General features: G+C 39.5%; 3 protein-coding genes across 3 annotated transcripts in view; all 3 read left to right on the top strand.

Moving 5' to 3' along the window:
- Nucleotides 1-14,123, top strand: part of csrp1a (cysteine and glycine-rich protein 1a) — a 71,964-nt gene that overhangs the window by 14,261 nt on the left and 43,580 nt on the right. The window lies entirely within an intron of this gene.
- tnni1a (troponin I type 1a (skeletal, slow)) lies at nucleotides 339-2,451 on the top strand. The gene is made up of 5 exons (XM_072367293.1): nucleotides 339-447; nucleotides 639-770; nucleotides 1,101-1,190; nucleotides 1,339-1,515; nucleotides 2,090-2,451. The coding sequence occupies exons 1-5, from the start codon at nucleotides 439-441 to the stop codon at nucleotides 2,192-2,194; spliced, it is 513 nt and encodes a 170-aa protein (XP_072223394.1). The 5' UTR covers nucleotides 339-438; the 3' UTR covers nucleotides 2,195-2,451.
- Nucleotides 5,175-13,237, top strand: lad1 (ladinin). The gene is made up of 14 exons (XM_072367529.1): nucleotides 5,175-5,358; nucleotides 5,941-6,123; nucleotides 6,586-6,847; nucleotides 8,489-8,568; nucleotides 9,247-9,418; nucleotides 9,762-9,854; nucleotides 10,186-10,229; nucleotides 10,314-10,356; nucleotides 10,589-10,632; nucleotides 10,764-10,830; nucleotides 11,773-11,907; nucleotides 12,007-12,096; nucleotides 12,431-12,549; nucleotides 12,821-13,237. Exons 1-13 carry the CDS (start codon nucleotides 5,321-5,323, stop codon nucleotides 12,524-12,526), a joined length of 1,347 nt encoding a protein of 448 aa, XP_072223630.1. The 5' UTR covers nucleotides 5,175-5,320; the 3' UTR covers nucleotides 12,527-12,549; nucleotides 12,821-13,237.

Below are 14,123 nucleotides of genomic sequence, written 5' to 3'. Positions count from 1 at the left end.
ATCAGGAGTGCAGACAGATGATCTGGTCCTCCAAAAGCTGAAAGACAAACACTGCCAACTGAGTGTGTTTCTAATCTTTCCTGTCTCTCCTCCAGGGAAATCTCATCAGCAGGATGCCTGAGCAAGTGTGAGTGATTAGGCTTTGTGTTTCTATTATAGATCGTTTACTCATACAGAGCCATATATACAAAGCAGATACAGTTTGAGCTTCTCTTATCTTTATTCACTTATAAATTTGTGTTATTTTTCCTTTACAGGCAAGAGGTAAGAACATTTCACCGCTGTGTTCAAAGCCTTTCTTGTTGCAACAAATTTCCAGGGAAGCAATGCAGAATATGTTGCTGAGATACAAGAACTATTCAGATCCCATCTGTTTGGATTACTGATAATGTTCCATCCATACAGAGAAAACCAAAGATCTCAGCTTCAAGGAAGCTGATGCTCAAGGTAAATATGATTACTGACCTGGTTCTTCCGCCAGTCTATCATGCAATACACTGTTTAGCCACAAGTGAGCAAAATAAGATAACTTTAAATGATCAGCATCCAGAGCCATACCAGAATGTTTCCCCTTGCCTGTGAGGTAAGCATATAGTCTTAATTAGCTTTGTCACTATTTGAGAAGTTTATGTTTTCAGAGTCTGATGGTGGCGAAAGCTAAGGAGCAATTGGAGCAGGAGGTCCTCGTCAAAGAGGAGGAGAAACAGAAATACCTGGCAGAGAAAGCTCCTCCCCTAAACTCCAGCAGCCTGAGTCTTGCTCAGATACAGGTGACTTGTCCTAAAATCCCCTGAATTCTCCTGTTCCTTTCTTTTTTCACTTTTCAATAATGCAAAGGAAATCCCCCAGGAAAACTGCTCAAGAAACTGCATCATCTATTTTACAACTAAACACAGTATTTATCTAATTACACTTCACTGCCTTCATCTCCTCATTAAAACACAATAAATCCCTAAATACATGCACGTTTTTAAAGCAATCCAGGCTCAGTCTTATGGCAAAATTGAAGTTTCTCTTAAAATCGACTATAAAACAGATTCTGAATATTCTCTCATACAGTATCTGTAGTATTAGTTTTTGCTCTGTGTGTTAATGTATAGGACCTCTGCAGAGAACTTCACGCTAAGATAGATGTAGTTGACGAGGAGCGATATGATATTGAAGCTAAAGTCATGCTCAACACACGCGAGGTAGGTACACCTTGCTTTTCCAGTCCACTTTCACTGTTAGAACTTATTGAAATAACATCTCACATGAAATAGGTTCAGAATGCAGCCTCACAAGAAACTCCTGCAGTTCAAACAGAAAATATCTCTCAATTCCCTGCCCCTGGATCAGATTAAAGACCTGAACATCAAGGTGTTGGACCTCAGGGGGAAATTCAAGAGGCCTAACCTTCGACGTGTTCGTGTGTCTGCTGACGCCATCCTTCGCTCACTGCTGGGCTCCAAGCACAAAGTCTCCATGGACCTTCGAGCCAATCTCAAGTCTGTCAAGAAAGATGACACTGAGAAGGTCTGTGCACATGGGAAAAAAGAGAAAAGGCAGATGTGCATTTAATACATATACACACAAAACACAATCAAACCAGCTCAAGGTGTTCATTTAGCAGCCGTATAGAATGCCATGGAACATCTGAAAACTGTGTTTTTGTGTGTGTCAAAGGTGTGTTCAAGATAGCGAGTAATAGGCCAACGCAGGGTGGTGACTGTGTGTGAGAGGAGGTGTGGTACACGATACAATGATCTCATTGTACACAGGAGTAGCCTTTGTGACCAGCTTTGCTCGCTGGTCAGAGTGTGTATGTGTGTGCACATGAGCAGATAAGTCAGTTCTGGTTTGTATCTGCCTTTGAGCTTGCACGGACGGATGTGTGTGTCTCCATGTGTATTTCATTAGGAAACCAGTTATTCTGGTATGGTTATACAGTTTTCTCTCAGGAGATTCCTGCTTGAGAGCGTAGGTCTCAAAGGCTTAACAGAACAATGCGATTTTCTGAATGCACTCTTTGCAGGATCAACAAAAACTGTTTTGTGTTTGATGCAGTCTCCTACACCGTCCAACTATTTCCTGCTTTATCCATTTGCAGAAAAGGCCAGTAGAGGACAGTGACTGGAGGAAGAATGTGGAGGCTATGTCAGGGATGGAGGGACGGAAGAAAATGTTTGATGCTGCTAAAGGTTCAGCTCAGTGAAGCCCGATGGTCGACCAGAGTCATATGAGGGGCATCCCTCCTTCAAACTTTTGCTGTTCTCCCACAGTTCTTGGCACCAGATATATTTCATGTTTCATTCTGTAATGCTTCTATATGATCCTGCCACTGCATCTTCTCTCTTGAATGATTTTCTATCCAGTAGTTTGTATTTCAATTAATTTCGTCTGGCATGTTGGAAATTCTTATAACATTGTCATACATGATATTGTATCTCAATCTCACATATACGGGCTTGTATGTATAGAAATGTCATCTTCTATCTTTAAAAATCAAACATCAGTAGAATTGTATCCTTATAAACCTAGTGATATGATAGATAATGATCACACCAAATTAAACTACATGGATTTGTTAACTGCAACAAAATAATGCATATTTGCTCAGCTGGATTTAATAAAAACTTACACAACAATTAAAAAACACAAGCAATGTATTCTTATGTGTAATTAGTTAGTGTTTGTTGCATTCAAAATTCTGCTTGAAACTATCATCTCATTTAAATCATGGAGTCAGAACTCTTAAAACTCTTTGAGATATTTTCTCTTCCTCAGATATGAATTCTACACCCATGCAAATATTATTCATGTCCAGTTTTACCAACTGACTCAAACCGTCTTCCACATTCACTTCAAGGCTATTCATGTCAAATGTATAGCACATTTAACGAAGTGTTAACTCACTGAAAGACAAAAACATAGAAATACTAGTGTGGACATATAATAACAGATACTCTATGGACAATCTCAATCTCGATGAACCATGAATGCAACTTGCAACAAAAATAAAAAGCCCAGGCTTTATGTGCTCATTATTAAACTTTTAGATATAAGTATATAGTAAACTGAACAGGAGGTAAATTACATGAATATGAATACAAATAACACAACAGTCAGCAGGCAGCTTGTTCCACAGCACAGGACCACAGAAACACCAGACTTGAATCTAGCTCCTAATACAGCTAAAGCACATACTGACAATGTATCTTAGGGGCTTGATTGTGTTATATTAATACTAAGTTAAAATCACTTGTGTTTCTGCCATAATTGGTTTTGAAAGTTGTGTGTAACCTTTGCATTGTTGCAAAGGGAAGGTAACACCCACATAAAGTAACTCAGAACAGCTGTTCTCCCTTTCCAGTACTACAGATGTCACAATGCAGATACTAGATAGAATAAATGCTCAAGATTAATTCAAAGCTTACATGTGTCACATGTGTTTTCTGACATTTGTATTATCAGTCTTTCTTTTTGATAGTGGATCATACACTTAAAGTTTGGAAATAATCTTACTGGGAATCAGTTGCCATCACTTAAGTGACTGTAATAATTTTCACCATGAACAAGGTTTATGAGAGGAAGGCTCTGAAGCAGGTGATTAAAACAGCGCCGAACATCTTCTCAGTGTGTTGACACCAGTGTTCACCATACTGAGTCAATACAGAAGAACAAAGAAGGTTTTTGAATCTTTGTGAGACTAGATTGCAAAAATCTACCAAATCCTCCCAAACTGAATCCAGCTGAGTTTGTTCACGGACACAAACATACATAACATCAATCCATCCACCTGCATTTCATGCTTTAAAGATTACTGCCACACCCACACGCTGAAATTTTGAGTTCGGGGTTCGGGGTCACATAGCTCGAACATCACAACTGCTGTAAAGCATGCTATTGCTGTCTTTAATTGCAGGCGATCATTTAGTGTTACTGCTCTGATCAATGTGTTTTTGCTTTATGCTGTTACCCAGCATTAAAAACACACACACACACACACACACACAGAACGTAAACTCAGACAGAGTTGTATGTCAAGTTGTGCATTTCTGCTGATACGTTTATATACCAGACGTCTAGGAGAGCATTCTCAGCATAGCAGTAAAAAAACGTTCTGGTTAACTGCCTGTTTTGCATGTCCATAAAACACAAAGCTCCCCCTCCACACTTAACTGCTGTAGCCAGATGGTTGGAAAAAGCATTTGTCATGTGCTGATAAATACATTTCTCTGGGGGAAATTCCCATCTGTTTCACTTCAGTTTAGGTGATTAGGCATTTCTTGAAAAAAAAAAGAAACACTATTCTAAACTTACACATTTCACACTCATACAAACACACAAAAGTCAGCTGTCAGTTTTTCGAATGATACTGCACCGGTGCAGGGGTTCCAGTGAGTGACATGCAAAGTAGTCCATGAGATAGCATGATAGAATTTTAATGACACAGCCATATGAGAGAAGCATGATCATGTTTGAACATGCACACAGGAAAGACAGAAGAATCCAGACCTCGGTTATCAGTTATTACAGTATGTTGTCCTGTTTATATTGGCCTCATACTGTACACTGAAAACTGCAGGTGTGGTATATAAAGTCAGATGAGATCTATGGTGAGTGTATGTGTGTGTGTCTGGGACTGGTCCTGGGTCAGAGTCCGCCACAATACAGAGAAAGGTGTGGCCATACACAGCAGAGCAAAGGGTCTGACTTACACTGGAAAGAGAATCATTGTTAAGTACAACAAGAAATAAGTTAGAAACACAAAATAAATTCATTACACATATGTACACACACTGCAATTTAGAGGTCTTATTGACCAGGCTGTTTTCATCTCTTGTGTTTGTTTCTATTGTGCCCCTTTAAATGTCTTATTTAAAAGTGTGACATTAGAAATATGTGCATTTTATCTAACTGTACTCTGTATTTATTGGGTAGTATTATATCAATATTGTTTAGTTATCATTTCCTGTTGTTCTTGGTTATTTAGAATAAGAGTGAGAATATGAATAAAAAGCTTTAATTACAGTATACTGTGTTACTTAATAGAACCTAAATAAACATAGCTAATTTGTATTATGTCTAGGAGCATGATATTTGCTATGCTTCCACCATAGAAGGAAAAGCTCTCTCTACCTCTCCCCCCACCCTGTTTTTGTCAGGTGGGAAGCTTACCTTTGTGGTCATGTGACTACTCTATGAGCTGCACCGGGGTAAAGGTGGAGTGTTTTGTGCCGCACAGACTGTAATTTGACTGTTGCCGTGAGAGTGTCAGTCAGTTGATTTTTTCCTGTCGCTGGTGTGTGAGGGGGACACGTTTGATTTTTTTCCCAACATGTCTATTAGTCGGAAAAACTGGTCGGCTTTGTCCAGGTAAGATTAATTCTGGCACTTAGCTTTCTAAAGAAAAGCCTGGGACACCTGTGTTTCACCACCTGCAGCTGCTGCTTTCTGACAGCAGATGTTATTGTAAATTTGTCTGTCTTTACTCTTGCAGCCAAGCACCCTATCTTCAACAATAGATACAACAGATTTTTCTCTTTAATGCTCATTTGGGGGTTACAACAGTCTAAATTTGTGCTCTTTTCTGCCTCTTGTGTTTTATCTTATATTATAAGAGGCACTTCTCACCTTTACAGTTAAAGCCATGAGGAAGGTTGATACTGTTGTGCTGTTCTCGTTTCTCTGCAACGGTACACTTATGAATACAGTTGAGTTTTTTAGATTTGCTTTGGGCAATACATCAACTGTGACCAACTCGTAAAAATATTGATGAACAAGTACAGCAGGTTCTATGTAACAGTTATTACAAGTGCAATCTCTTTGTGAAAAAGCACATAAATAAATAGATTCATTTGTATGGGCCTGATGAAGAGTACACTGTTTTGAATGTATTCATCATGTGTTTACTTACTCAGTATTATACTATTTTCTTTTATGTTAATTTTGACTCAGCCTAGCGCGTCAGTGGACGATGGAGGATGAGGAGGAGGTGGAGAGAGAGAAAAGGAGGAGGGTGAAGACCAGCAGCACTGCAGATCCAGATACTGATTCCAGCCCCGCACCTACAAACACATCAAAAAGTGATGACACTTCAGGGACAGACTCCTCCAATGAGAAAGCCCAAGGCCTCAGCAGGTTGTTATTACTATTTAAATCCATTATTAACAAAACTTGATTTTTTTGATTGAACATAGCTTTGTTTCAGTTGTGTGCTCTACTGTTTTTACAACCACCGCCCCTTCTTCTTTCCCATTCTCTCTTGTTATGTTTGGTTCTGGCATAAGATTGCCTGCAGCTGGATTTCAGGTACACAAAGACAGTATTCTTACCATTTTGCCCCATCGGAGTGTGTCATGTGTATACTTTTCAAACACATGAAAACACCTGATACAGTAAGGCATGAAAAGATGTCAAAAACACTAGCACCCGAGTACCTAGAGCAGAAGCAGTCTTCAAAGAGAGAGCTGAACTGTAGAGCCTTTTATTGGAGAAACCTGAGCAGGACAAAAGGCGGACAGACTATTTGTTATTCTCTGGAGACAATCCATCATATCTATTAGACATAATCGTGCGTGTAAATTATGTTTTTTTTGTCAGTGTGGAGCAAGTGCAGCTGGATTTTGTGGAGATGCTGCGAGCACGTGACGAAAAGCGAAGAATGAGACATGTGGAGACACTTAGACAACAGAAGGAGGAGGAGGATAATCCAGGGGCCAGCAAAGGAGGAGATGCCAGGGTGGTGCTGCAAGGGGAATTGGATGAGGTGAAGAGTAGTGTGCATACACCAGAAACATCCCTAAAAACATCCACCTCTAGTCCCAGCAGCAACAACACCAGGACTAACGTGGCACAAACACAGGTAAGCTGGGGTTATTCTTTACAATTCAGGGGAGGGAAAGAATTTTTGATCATAAAAATGTGTCAATTTACTATTAGTAGGATTGAGCCTGGGAGCTTGCATTTACAGTATAATGAACTGCATGTGTCTGGAGACATTCCAGTGTATGCGGGTTATGTTTTGGTGGATTTTGCCTTTCTTGTTAGTTCTTATGCATGTATAAAAAGATTGAAAAACCATGTGCAAATAAATTCTGATAGCAAAAAATACTCACATGATTGAGCACAGGAAAGCATAACCATTTCTGCCTCTAGAGAATAAACATGGTTAATATTTGCTGACATTAAAGAATAAATGCAATTGGACCAAAAAAAAAGTTTCTGATTTGTGACCGCTATTCTTTTTAGAACAGCTAATTGCACTGTTGCCTATACCGCCATCCTCTGATGTACCTCCTAAGCAGCTAATGGAAACATACCTGATGCATACTTTACATTAGTAGCAGTTCAACTGGAATTTTCATATGACATCCGTTCTCTACAACCATGTTTGCTGTTCTCCGATAAACTACATCCTGTGCTATGAAATGCAGAAGTGGTTGTAATAAACCATCATCAAAAACTTTGACCTGTTAGTGGTCCGATTGGAAACATGAAGGAATTGCTAAAATCCCTGGGATGCTTCCTGTGGTGACCATGAGCTGTTGTGAGATATTTCACTTTGGACCAAAAGAGTGCATCGCCTCACTAACCAACCGAAGGCCACAGTGACATCCCTGCCACTGTGACTAAAAATGACAACATGAACTTTTTTACTGACAAGATGGGTGAACACATGCTGGACAAAGGTTCCGGTACACACAACCTATTAATGCTTCACTTAGTCATAACACAGTGTCACCAGTAGTGTGGTTAACTCTTACCCCACGCAGAGGGAACCTAGTGTTAATCATTGTCTAAATTCTGCAACATCTAAGACTCAACACAGCTCTCTTGGGTCAGCTGATCACAAGTGTCAGCATACTACCATGTGTTGTGTTAGCTGCTCCTTTCCATGTGCATTTTGTTCATTCTGGACTGAGTATGAGCAAATCTAGTTGTATTTCACCCAACTATATACTTCTTATAGTGTGTAAACCTTCTCCACTGTCATGACCCGGACTTGGGCCATCTTGGGCTAATTCTGGGACATCGTACATATTGTATCTGGACTGAGCTATATCCTCTGGTCTGCCAGATTTAAGCTGATCCATTTTGGCTGCCTGGTGTTTCTTACTCATAGAAAAATATTTTAAGAGAGTGTCATATATGTTATCTACAAACACCTTTAGCATTTTTCTTTCAATACAAGCATGAAAAAATTATTCATGCAGTAAATTTCCCTGCCATTTTGTGGGACATGTGCTTTTCCTGTGAATTGAGCGACCATGCAAATCATCTGTAAAACATAGATAAGGAGTGCTGCTTAAGGTCATATTTTGAACTTTATCTGTAATGGCACACGCAGGGTGCTTCAATTCAGTATATCTGCAAATAAGGCTATGACCAAACCATGTTATGCAATGCAAGGTGTGTCTCAGTTGCCTCCCCACAAAAGCTTGCATTCTGTGTGGTCATGTTAATTTCCTCCCATTTCATTACTCATCTTTTTTTCTTTTGGTAGCATGAAAATGGAGAGTCATCAAGAAGAGACCCTGACCCTGATCCCAAACCAGCATCCAGTTCGGCTCGCAAGTTTGTCAGGTTAACAACAGCGTTGTACTGTTCCATTACTTTATTTGGAGTTTTGCCATTAATTGTCAGTGAGGTTTGAAACTAGGCCGAACATTATAATCAGAAGGTCAAGGTTATTAATTACACAGGGGAAAAAAATTGTCAAAGGTCAAGCAAAATGGCCCCAATGCAACTTTATCATAGTAGTTTGATATAACCCTGTGAAGTTAAGTGCTGACAGAAATACTTATAAAACAGATTTTTACCCTATTAAGTAATTTATTATAGTGATCTCACGCAAACAGACTTATGTTTTATCTGCGAAATGAATAACTGAGGAAAAACCCTGAAGCACTGATACGGGTTTTCCCTTTGGACACAAACAGGTTTTCCTCTGCATCATTTTATTGTTTTGGTACTAGACAGATTACTGTGACCATTGTCTCTCTCATAGAACTTTTGTGTGTGTCACTTTAGTTCACACAAAGAAAACAAGTCTGCAAGTACATAAAACTCGAGTATTTTCTAACTTAACTGTCTGTTTGGAAACCTGTCATTATTAAGAATGAAAAAGATGTTCAAAACAGAGATAACATACCAGCCAACTTTAATAACCAAATGCTAGAATGTACTGGAGACTGTCTCACTGGTTTCTTTCTCTTGACTTTCAGCTGATCTTCGAGTTTACAAATGTTTCTTGTGTTGCAGTTCTGTGTCCATCTCCCTCGATAAGACTCCATCTGCCAGCGGACGCACAACTCCCATGAGCCCTTCCTCTCCGACGGCTCACGTGTCACCTCGCGAACACTGGCCCTCACCCTGCCAGAGTCCCTCACCTCGGGGAGCACAAAGCCCTGTTCAAAACGGACACACACAGGAGGTTGTTCAACACACACATATACGCACGAATATAGAGTCAGACGACACAATTTACAACTTTATCACAAGTTCATGTTTTGCTTGTCGAATAGACTGCTAAGTGCTTTCTAACTGCTGACGCCACAGCTCATCAAACCAGGAAAAGAAACAGCATCCTCTTGTGTCTAAAGGCTAAAAGTCACCACCTTTGTACCATTAAAAACAAAGTAAACAAAGCACTTGCTCGTCAGACTCATCAGTCTGAACGGAAAGAAAATATGTTCATTGGAGCTCATCCAAAGTTGGATTTGGAAAAGCTAGTTCTTATCCTATGCAGCAGGAAATTTACCTAAACTTTATCTCAGACCAGTTTGAATGGCGCCTCTACCAATGGGAAGTTTGAACAGGCGGCCAAACCTGCGTTCATCAGACAGAGCTCAAGGACTATCTCTTTCAGGGTAAACACACACACAGATGCATGCACACATTCTCCTAGCTAAATGCCAGTATTAACTTTTGCTCATTTGACTGTAAAATCATGATTTGGTGTCACATCAGCTGTCAGACTATCAGCTCAGAATAATTTGCTTGTGCCAGTCAAGCTTTGGGCTCATATTGATAGCTGAAGAAATATTTACCAGCTTTTATTGCTGACTGACTGCCTGCTTTGTTAACACCAAACACATCACAGTAGATGAGACGTTTGTGCAAGTCTTTAGCTGGTGACATTGAGACATCTGTAAGGACTGCCGGACTGACAAACACTCATTTAGGCTTGTTCATCCACAGATGATGAGAAAGAAAGAAGAGGAGAGCACACCGCTGCAGAGGAGGTAAAGAAGCATGCTTGTCTGCGATTTGAGGTGCTCATATCTGCTTCTCTGGGTTTAATTGCTGACTGGTTTATTCTGTTGTAGTGCAAGTGTGAGGATGGCCTCCAAGAAGTTTGAATCTAACACAGTAAGATGACCCTTTCGATGTTACTGATACTTGATGTCAATATGTTGCTCAGCACTTACTACAAGATGCTTTACATTAATACAATAGTAAAAGTTAAAGAAAAAAGTATTGATATCAAAATGATAATGTTTTTTATTCATAATGTAGTACTTTTTATGGGGGGAGCAAAAGACAGATTTGTACAGGTAGTTTATAGGGTCTGTAGCTTACATTCTGCTTGGTTTTTGATTAGGACCAAAATGAAGATGAGGAGAAAACATCATCTTTCCAGAGAAAGTGAGTTTTTATATGTCAACTTTTAAATTCACATCTTTTTGATTACGTCTTTAAATGTTAATGTGATTGTAGTTTTAGTCAACACAAAAAATTACTACTGGAGTTGTACATGCATGTATTCTGTCTTGCAGCACCAAGCAGAGAATTTCATCCAGATCCATCCAGGAGAAGATGGAGAGGCTGGCTCAGGCAGCACAGGTCAGACTCCGTGCAAAATTTCCTATCATCCCAGAGTCATTTTCTTATTAATTGGACTAATTTTGTATCTCTTTATAGAATCTTTTTGTAGAGTAATTCTGTCATTGTTATGAAGTATTTTCTTCTTTTGTTGCTTTGAGTTGTTATGTAAGACTGTGCAAGTCTTAAGTAGGTCATCATTTCAAGATACTTTTCATCCACTGGAGATGTGTTTTTTTAGGCCTGCCATTTTTTTTTACCTTGCACATCACGCAAAGATATGCCAACCTTTCTGCTAATAGCTCATTATGTATCACTGTCAAGCTGTGTCAGCTGTGACATTTTTCACATAAACACATACATAAACTAAAAAAAGTTAAAAAATTTGTGCGTCTTCATGACAGGCTGCTAGTAACAGGTGCCAAAAGATCAAATCTAAAATGTGTTCTTTGTTTGTTTCTGTGTTCATGTGTTGACTCGACTCGATACTGGTTCATCACTTGAGTTAAAAGACTTTTTTGTGTTTGAATGGTTCATTGGTCAGTATTAAGATGTTTGACAAACATTACACTGAAAAATGGTCAGACCTGAACTGAAATGAGTGACAAAACTGTTAAAAGAGAAACTGAAAAACCTTTAGAAAGCACGGAGAACTATTGCTCAAAACCAAGTAGGGCTCCTTTGAAGAAAAAAATTAAGAAATGAGGGGTGGCTCAAGGTTTTTGCACAATATTTTTGCACAGTACTTTTTATCATTGTTTTGTGCCTTTTTGCTGTGGTTCAGTCATGGGTCTGAACCAGGGCACCACTAAATCTATGGGTCACTGGTCCTCTACCTGACAGGCCCATTCCATAATCCTTTAGCTTTGTAGCTTTCAGACAATCTTATCCTTGTTCTGGTCTACATCAGCTGATGATATTACCATTGTTTTTCTCTGACTTTGGCTTCCTGAAAACCCTCAGAAATCCGAACTGACTCGATCTCCAGACGTGACCCAGAGGACCCTGTTCCTGCTGGAAGAAGTCTCTAGGAAGAGAGGCCTTTTTGAGAAAGAGCAGCCAGCACAGAGCCCCATCAGTCCTGGAGTTTCCAGACAAGTAAATTTATCAGAATTTATTCATGACCTACGTCTTGTTTCTGTGACAGATGCTCATGTACTATAAATTAACAAAACATTTCATGTTTGATTTTAACAGGAATTCAGGGGCTTCACGTCAGGAATATCAGATCGGATCAACCGCTTTCTTAATAAATCCATCCCAACTGGGTCCCCACTCAGCCCTACTGTAAGGTTGCCCTTTAATCAGACTAACTGTGTAATAGCTGTCATCACGTGTTTAGTAAAACTGTAGCATTTGGAAGCCAGGGGGCAGTGGCACTCCATCAGCTGTGTGTCCCACTTGAACAGGATGTAGTCTGTAGCTCCTGCTGCTTACATTTGATTGACTGAAGTCATCATCGGTATTTATGTAAAAACAAAAATAACTCATTATTGAGTTCTGGGGTAAGACGGTAAGCTCAAGACACAAGATTACATCAGCTATTGCTTTAAGAAATACAGTTTCTTCTCCATTTATGTGCACAAAGATTTGTGATAATCTGTCCATTTTCTGTTTGTAGGACTTGAGACATGTGGACATCACTGGTAAGAGGAGCCTGTTTGAGAACAGAGGGGAGGAAAGTGTCTCAAAAGGCAGCCCTGGAAAAAACAAGTGAACAACACTCATTTACAACATACAGTAAGTCTACTGACCTATATTTTCTGGTCAGTGCCATGGATACAAATGGAACAGCTCTGAAACTGAACAAATCTGTGAAATAAATCAGCATCAACATTATTTACCAGCATACTGTTATACTCACAAAGCAATTTGACCTCTGCATTTAACCCTCCAAAAGGAAGCCATGAACACATTACAAGCACTTCATTCACAACAACATTCTTATTGATAATATGAAATTCATACTTCATTCAGTGATGGATTCCTGACTTTGTGTCTGTATTCACAGGAGACTGACTGACCGCTTTGCTTCTTCAAGTCTTTTTTAATTTTTTTTCTTCACTGCCAAAGTACACAAGAGCAACAGAGATTAACGCATGTTGAGTTTTATCATTAGGGGACAGATGACAGGACAATACTGCTTATGCATTTAGAAGGCTTTTGTCAAACACTTCTGCATGACTTCTTTAAGTTGCTTTACACATCAAAATAGAAAAGAAAGATGTTTTGAACACTGTTTAGTGAGTGACAACGTAGTAGAAAGCATCAACGGAAAGGCTCAGAGAGCAGAGAGGGCAGTGATGCTTGTGTGAAACTCTTCAGCCTTAACTTTGAATTACTTTTTCAAGCACTTTAAACAGGTGAAAATCTTCAGGCTAAAGAGGCTCATGTTTATTGAATGCTGGAGTTGTAATAGTATGTTTTTATGAAGTCTGCCAAAATAATTTTTTTTTGTTTTATCTTTTATCTGGAGTTGTGGGAAGATTCTGCCTGTTTGAAGAATAAAATGTTTTACTACAACAACTTTCTGCCACGACTTTGTTTTAACTGTTTCCAGTCTCAAATGAAACCAAATCCTTTCAGTACTTTCTCAGAGGAGGGAGTGTGTAGATAAGGGCTGTGTGCCTGTGTCTTGTCAGTGATAAAGTGCCTAATAAGGGTGAAAGAATGTGTGTTTATGTGTGTGAGTCTTTGTCAGTGAACAACTGTGGCTTTATCTGGATCTTTTTGGCACAGCTACCCCACATGCACACAGCAGCCTTTTTTGGGAATGGTGATACTGGGGAGTACACGGTATCTTGAAAGTTATTAATAACACAACAAGGGGGTCCTAAAACCTCTTCCCAACATCACATACAGTTCCTTTACCCTCTGGCACTCACCTCACGCTCCAGTCAGTGAAAGCAAGGAGCTGACCTCTGCTGTGCATTGAGCTCTATTTTTCCCCTCTCCTATTGGATTCTCAGGTAAGACTATAGCGTTACTTGTGTACAAGCTATGAAATGTTGTATGAGGCACAGAGAAAGTGATCCCCAGGTCAATTTACTGAGTGTGTGTTTAATATTCAGATTAAGTGCTGCGCAGGTGAACGAGCTCCAGCATGTCAGACAACGAGGATGTGGTGGAGGAGTATGAGGAGTAGGTTGTTTTTTGTTTCTGCTCTTCCTGCTTCAACATACTCATCATGTCTCTTTGCTATACCCACACTACTGCACAGAACAGACACGTGTACATCTATTGCTATAACAGTTATACATTATTGTGGAGTGATGAGAGATTGTCATGTAGCTCTTTGAGTGACGAGACTGTTA

The sequence above is a fragment of the Leuresthes tenuis genome, unplaced genomic scaffold (assembly GCF_036924035.1).
Source record: "Leuresthes tenuis unplaced genomic scaffold, fLeuTen1.0.hap1 SCAF_16, whole genome shotgun sequence".
Taxonomy (NCBI): Eukaryota; Metazoa; Chordata; class Actinopteri; order Atheriniformes; family Atherinopsidae; genus Leuresthes; species Leuresthes tenuis.
The sequence above is the reverse complement of the archived record's forward strand: the minus strand, read 5'-3'. Positions and strand labels throughout refer to the sequence as shown.

Excerpts from the sequence above, each read along its gene's own strand:
- tnni1a (XM_072367293.1), top strand. Across the intron at positions 771-1,100 it reads TGAGTCTTGCTCAGATACAG|GACCTCTGCAGAGAACTTCA; the intron begins GTGACTTGTCCT and ends GTTAATGTATAG. Across the intron at positions 1,516-2,089 it reads AGAAAGATGACACTGAGAAG|AAAAGGCCAGTAGAGGACAG; the intron begins GTCTGTGCACAT and ends ATCCATTTGCAG.
- lad1 (XM_072367529.1), top strand. The coding sequence starts at position 5,321 with ATGTCTATTAGTCGGAAAAACTGGTCGGCTTTGTCCAG. Across the intron at positions 6,848-8,488 it reads CTAACGTGGCACAAACACAG|CATGAAAATGGAGAGTCATC; the intron begins GTAAGCTGGGGT and ends TTCTTTTGGTAG. Across the intron at positions 10,357-10,588 it reads AGAAGTTTGAATCTAACACA|GACCAAAATGAAGATGAGGA; the intron begins GTAAGATGACCC and ends GTTTTTGATTAG.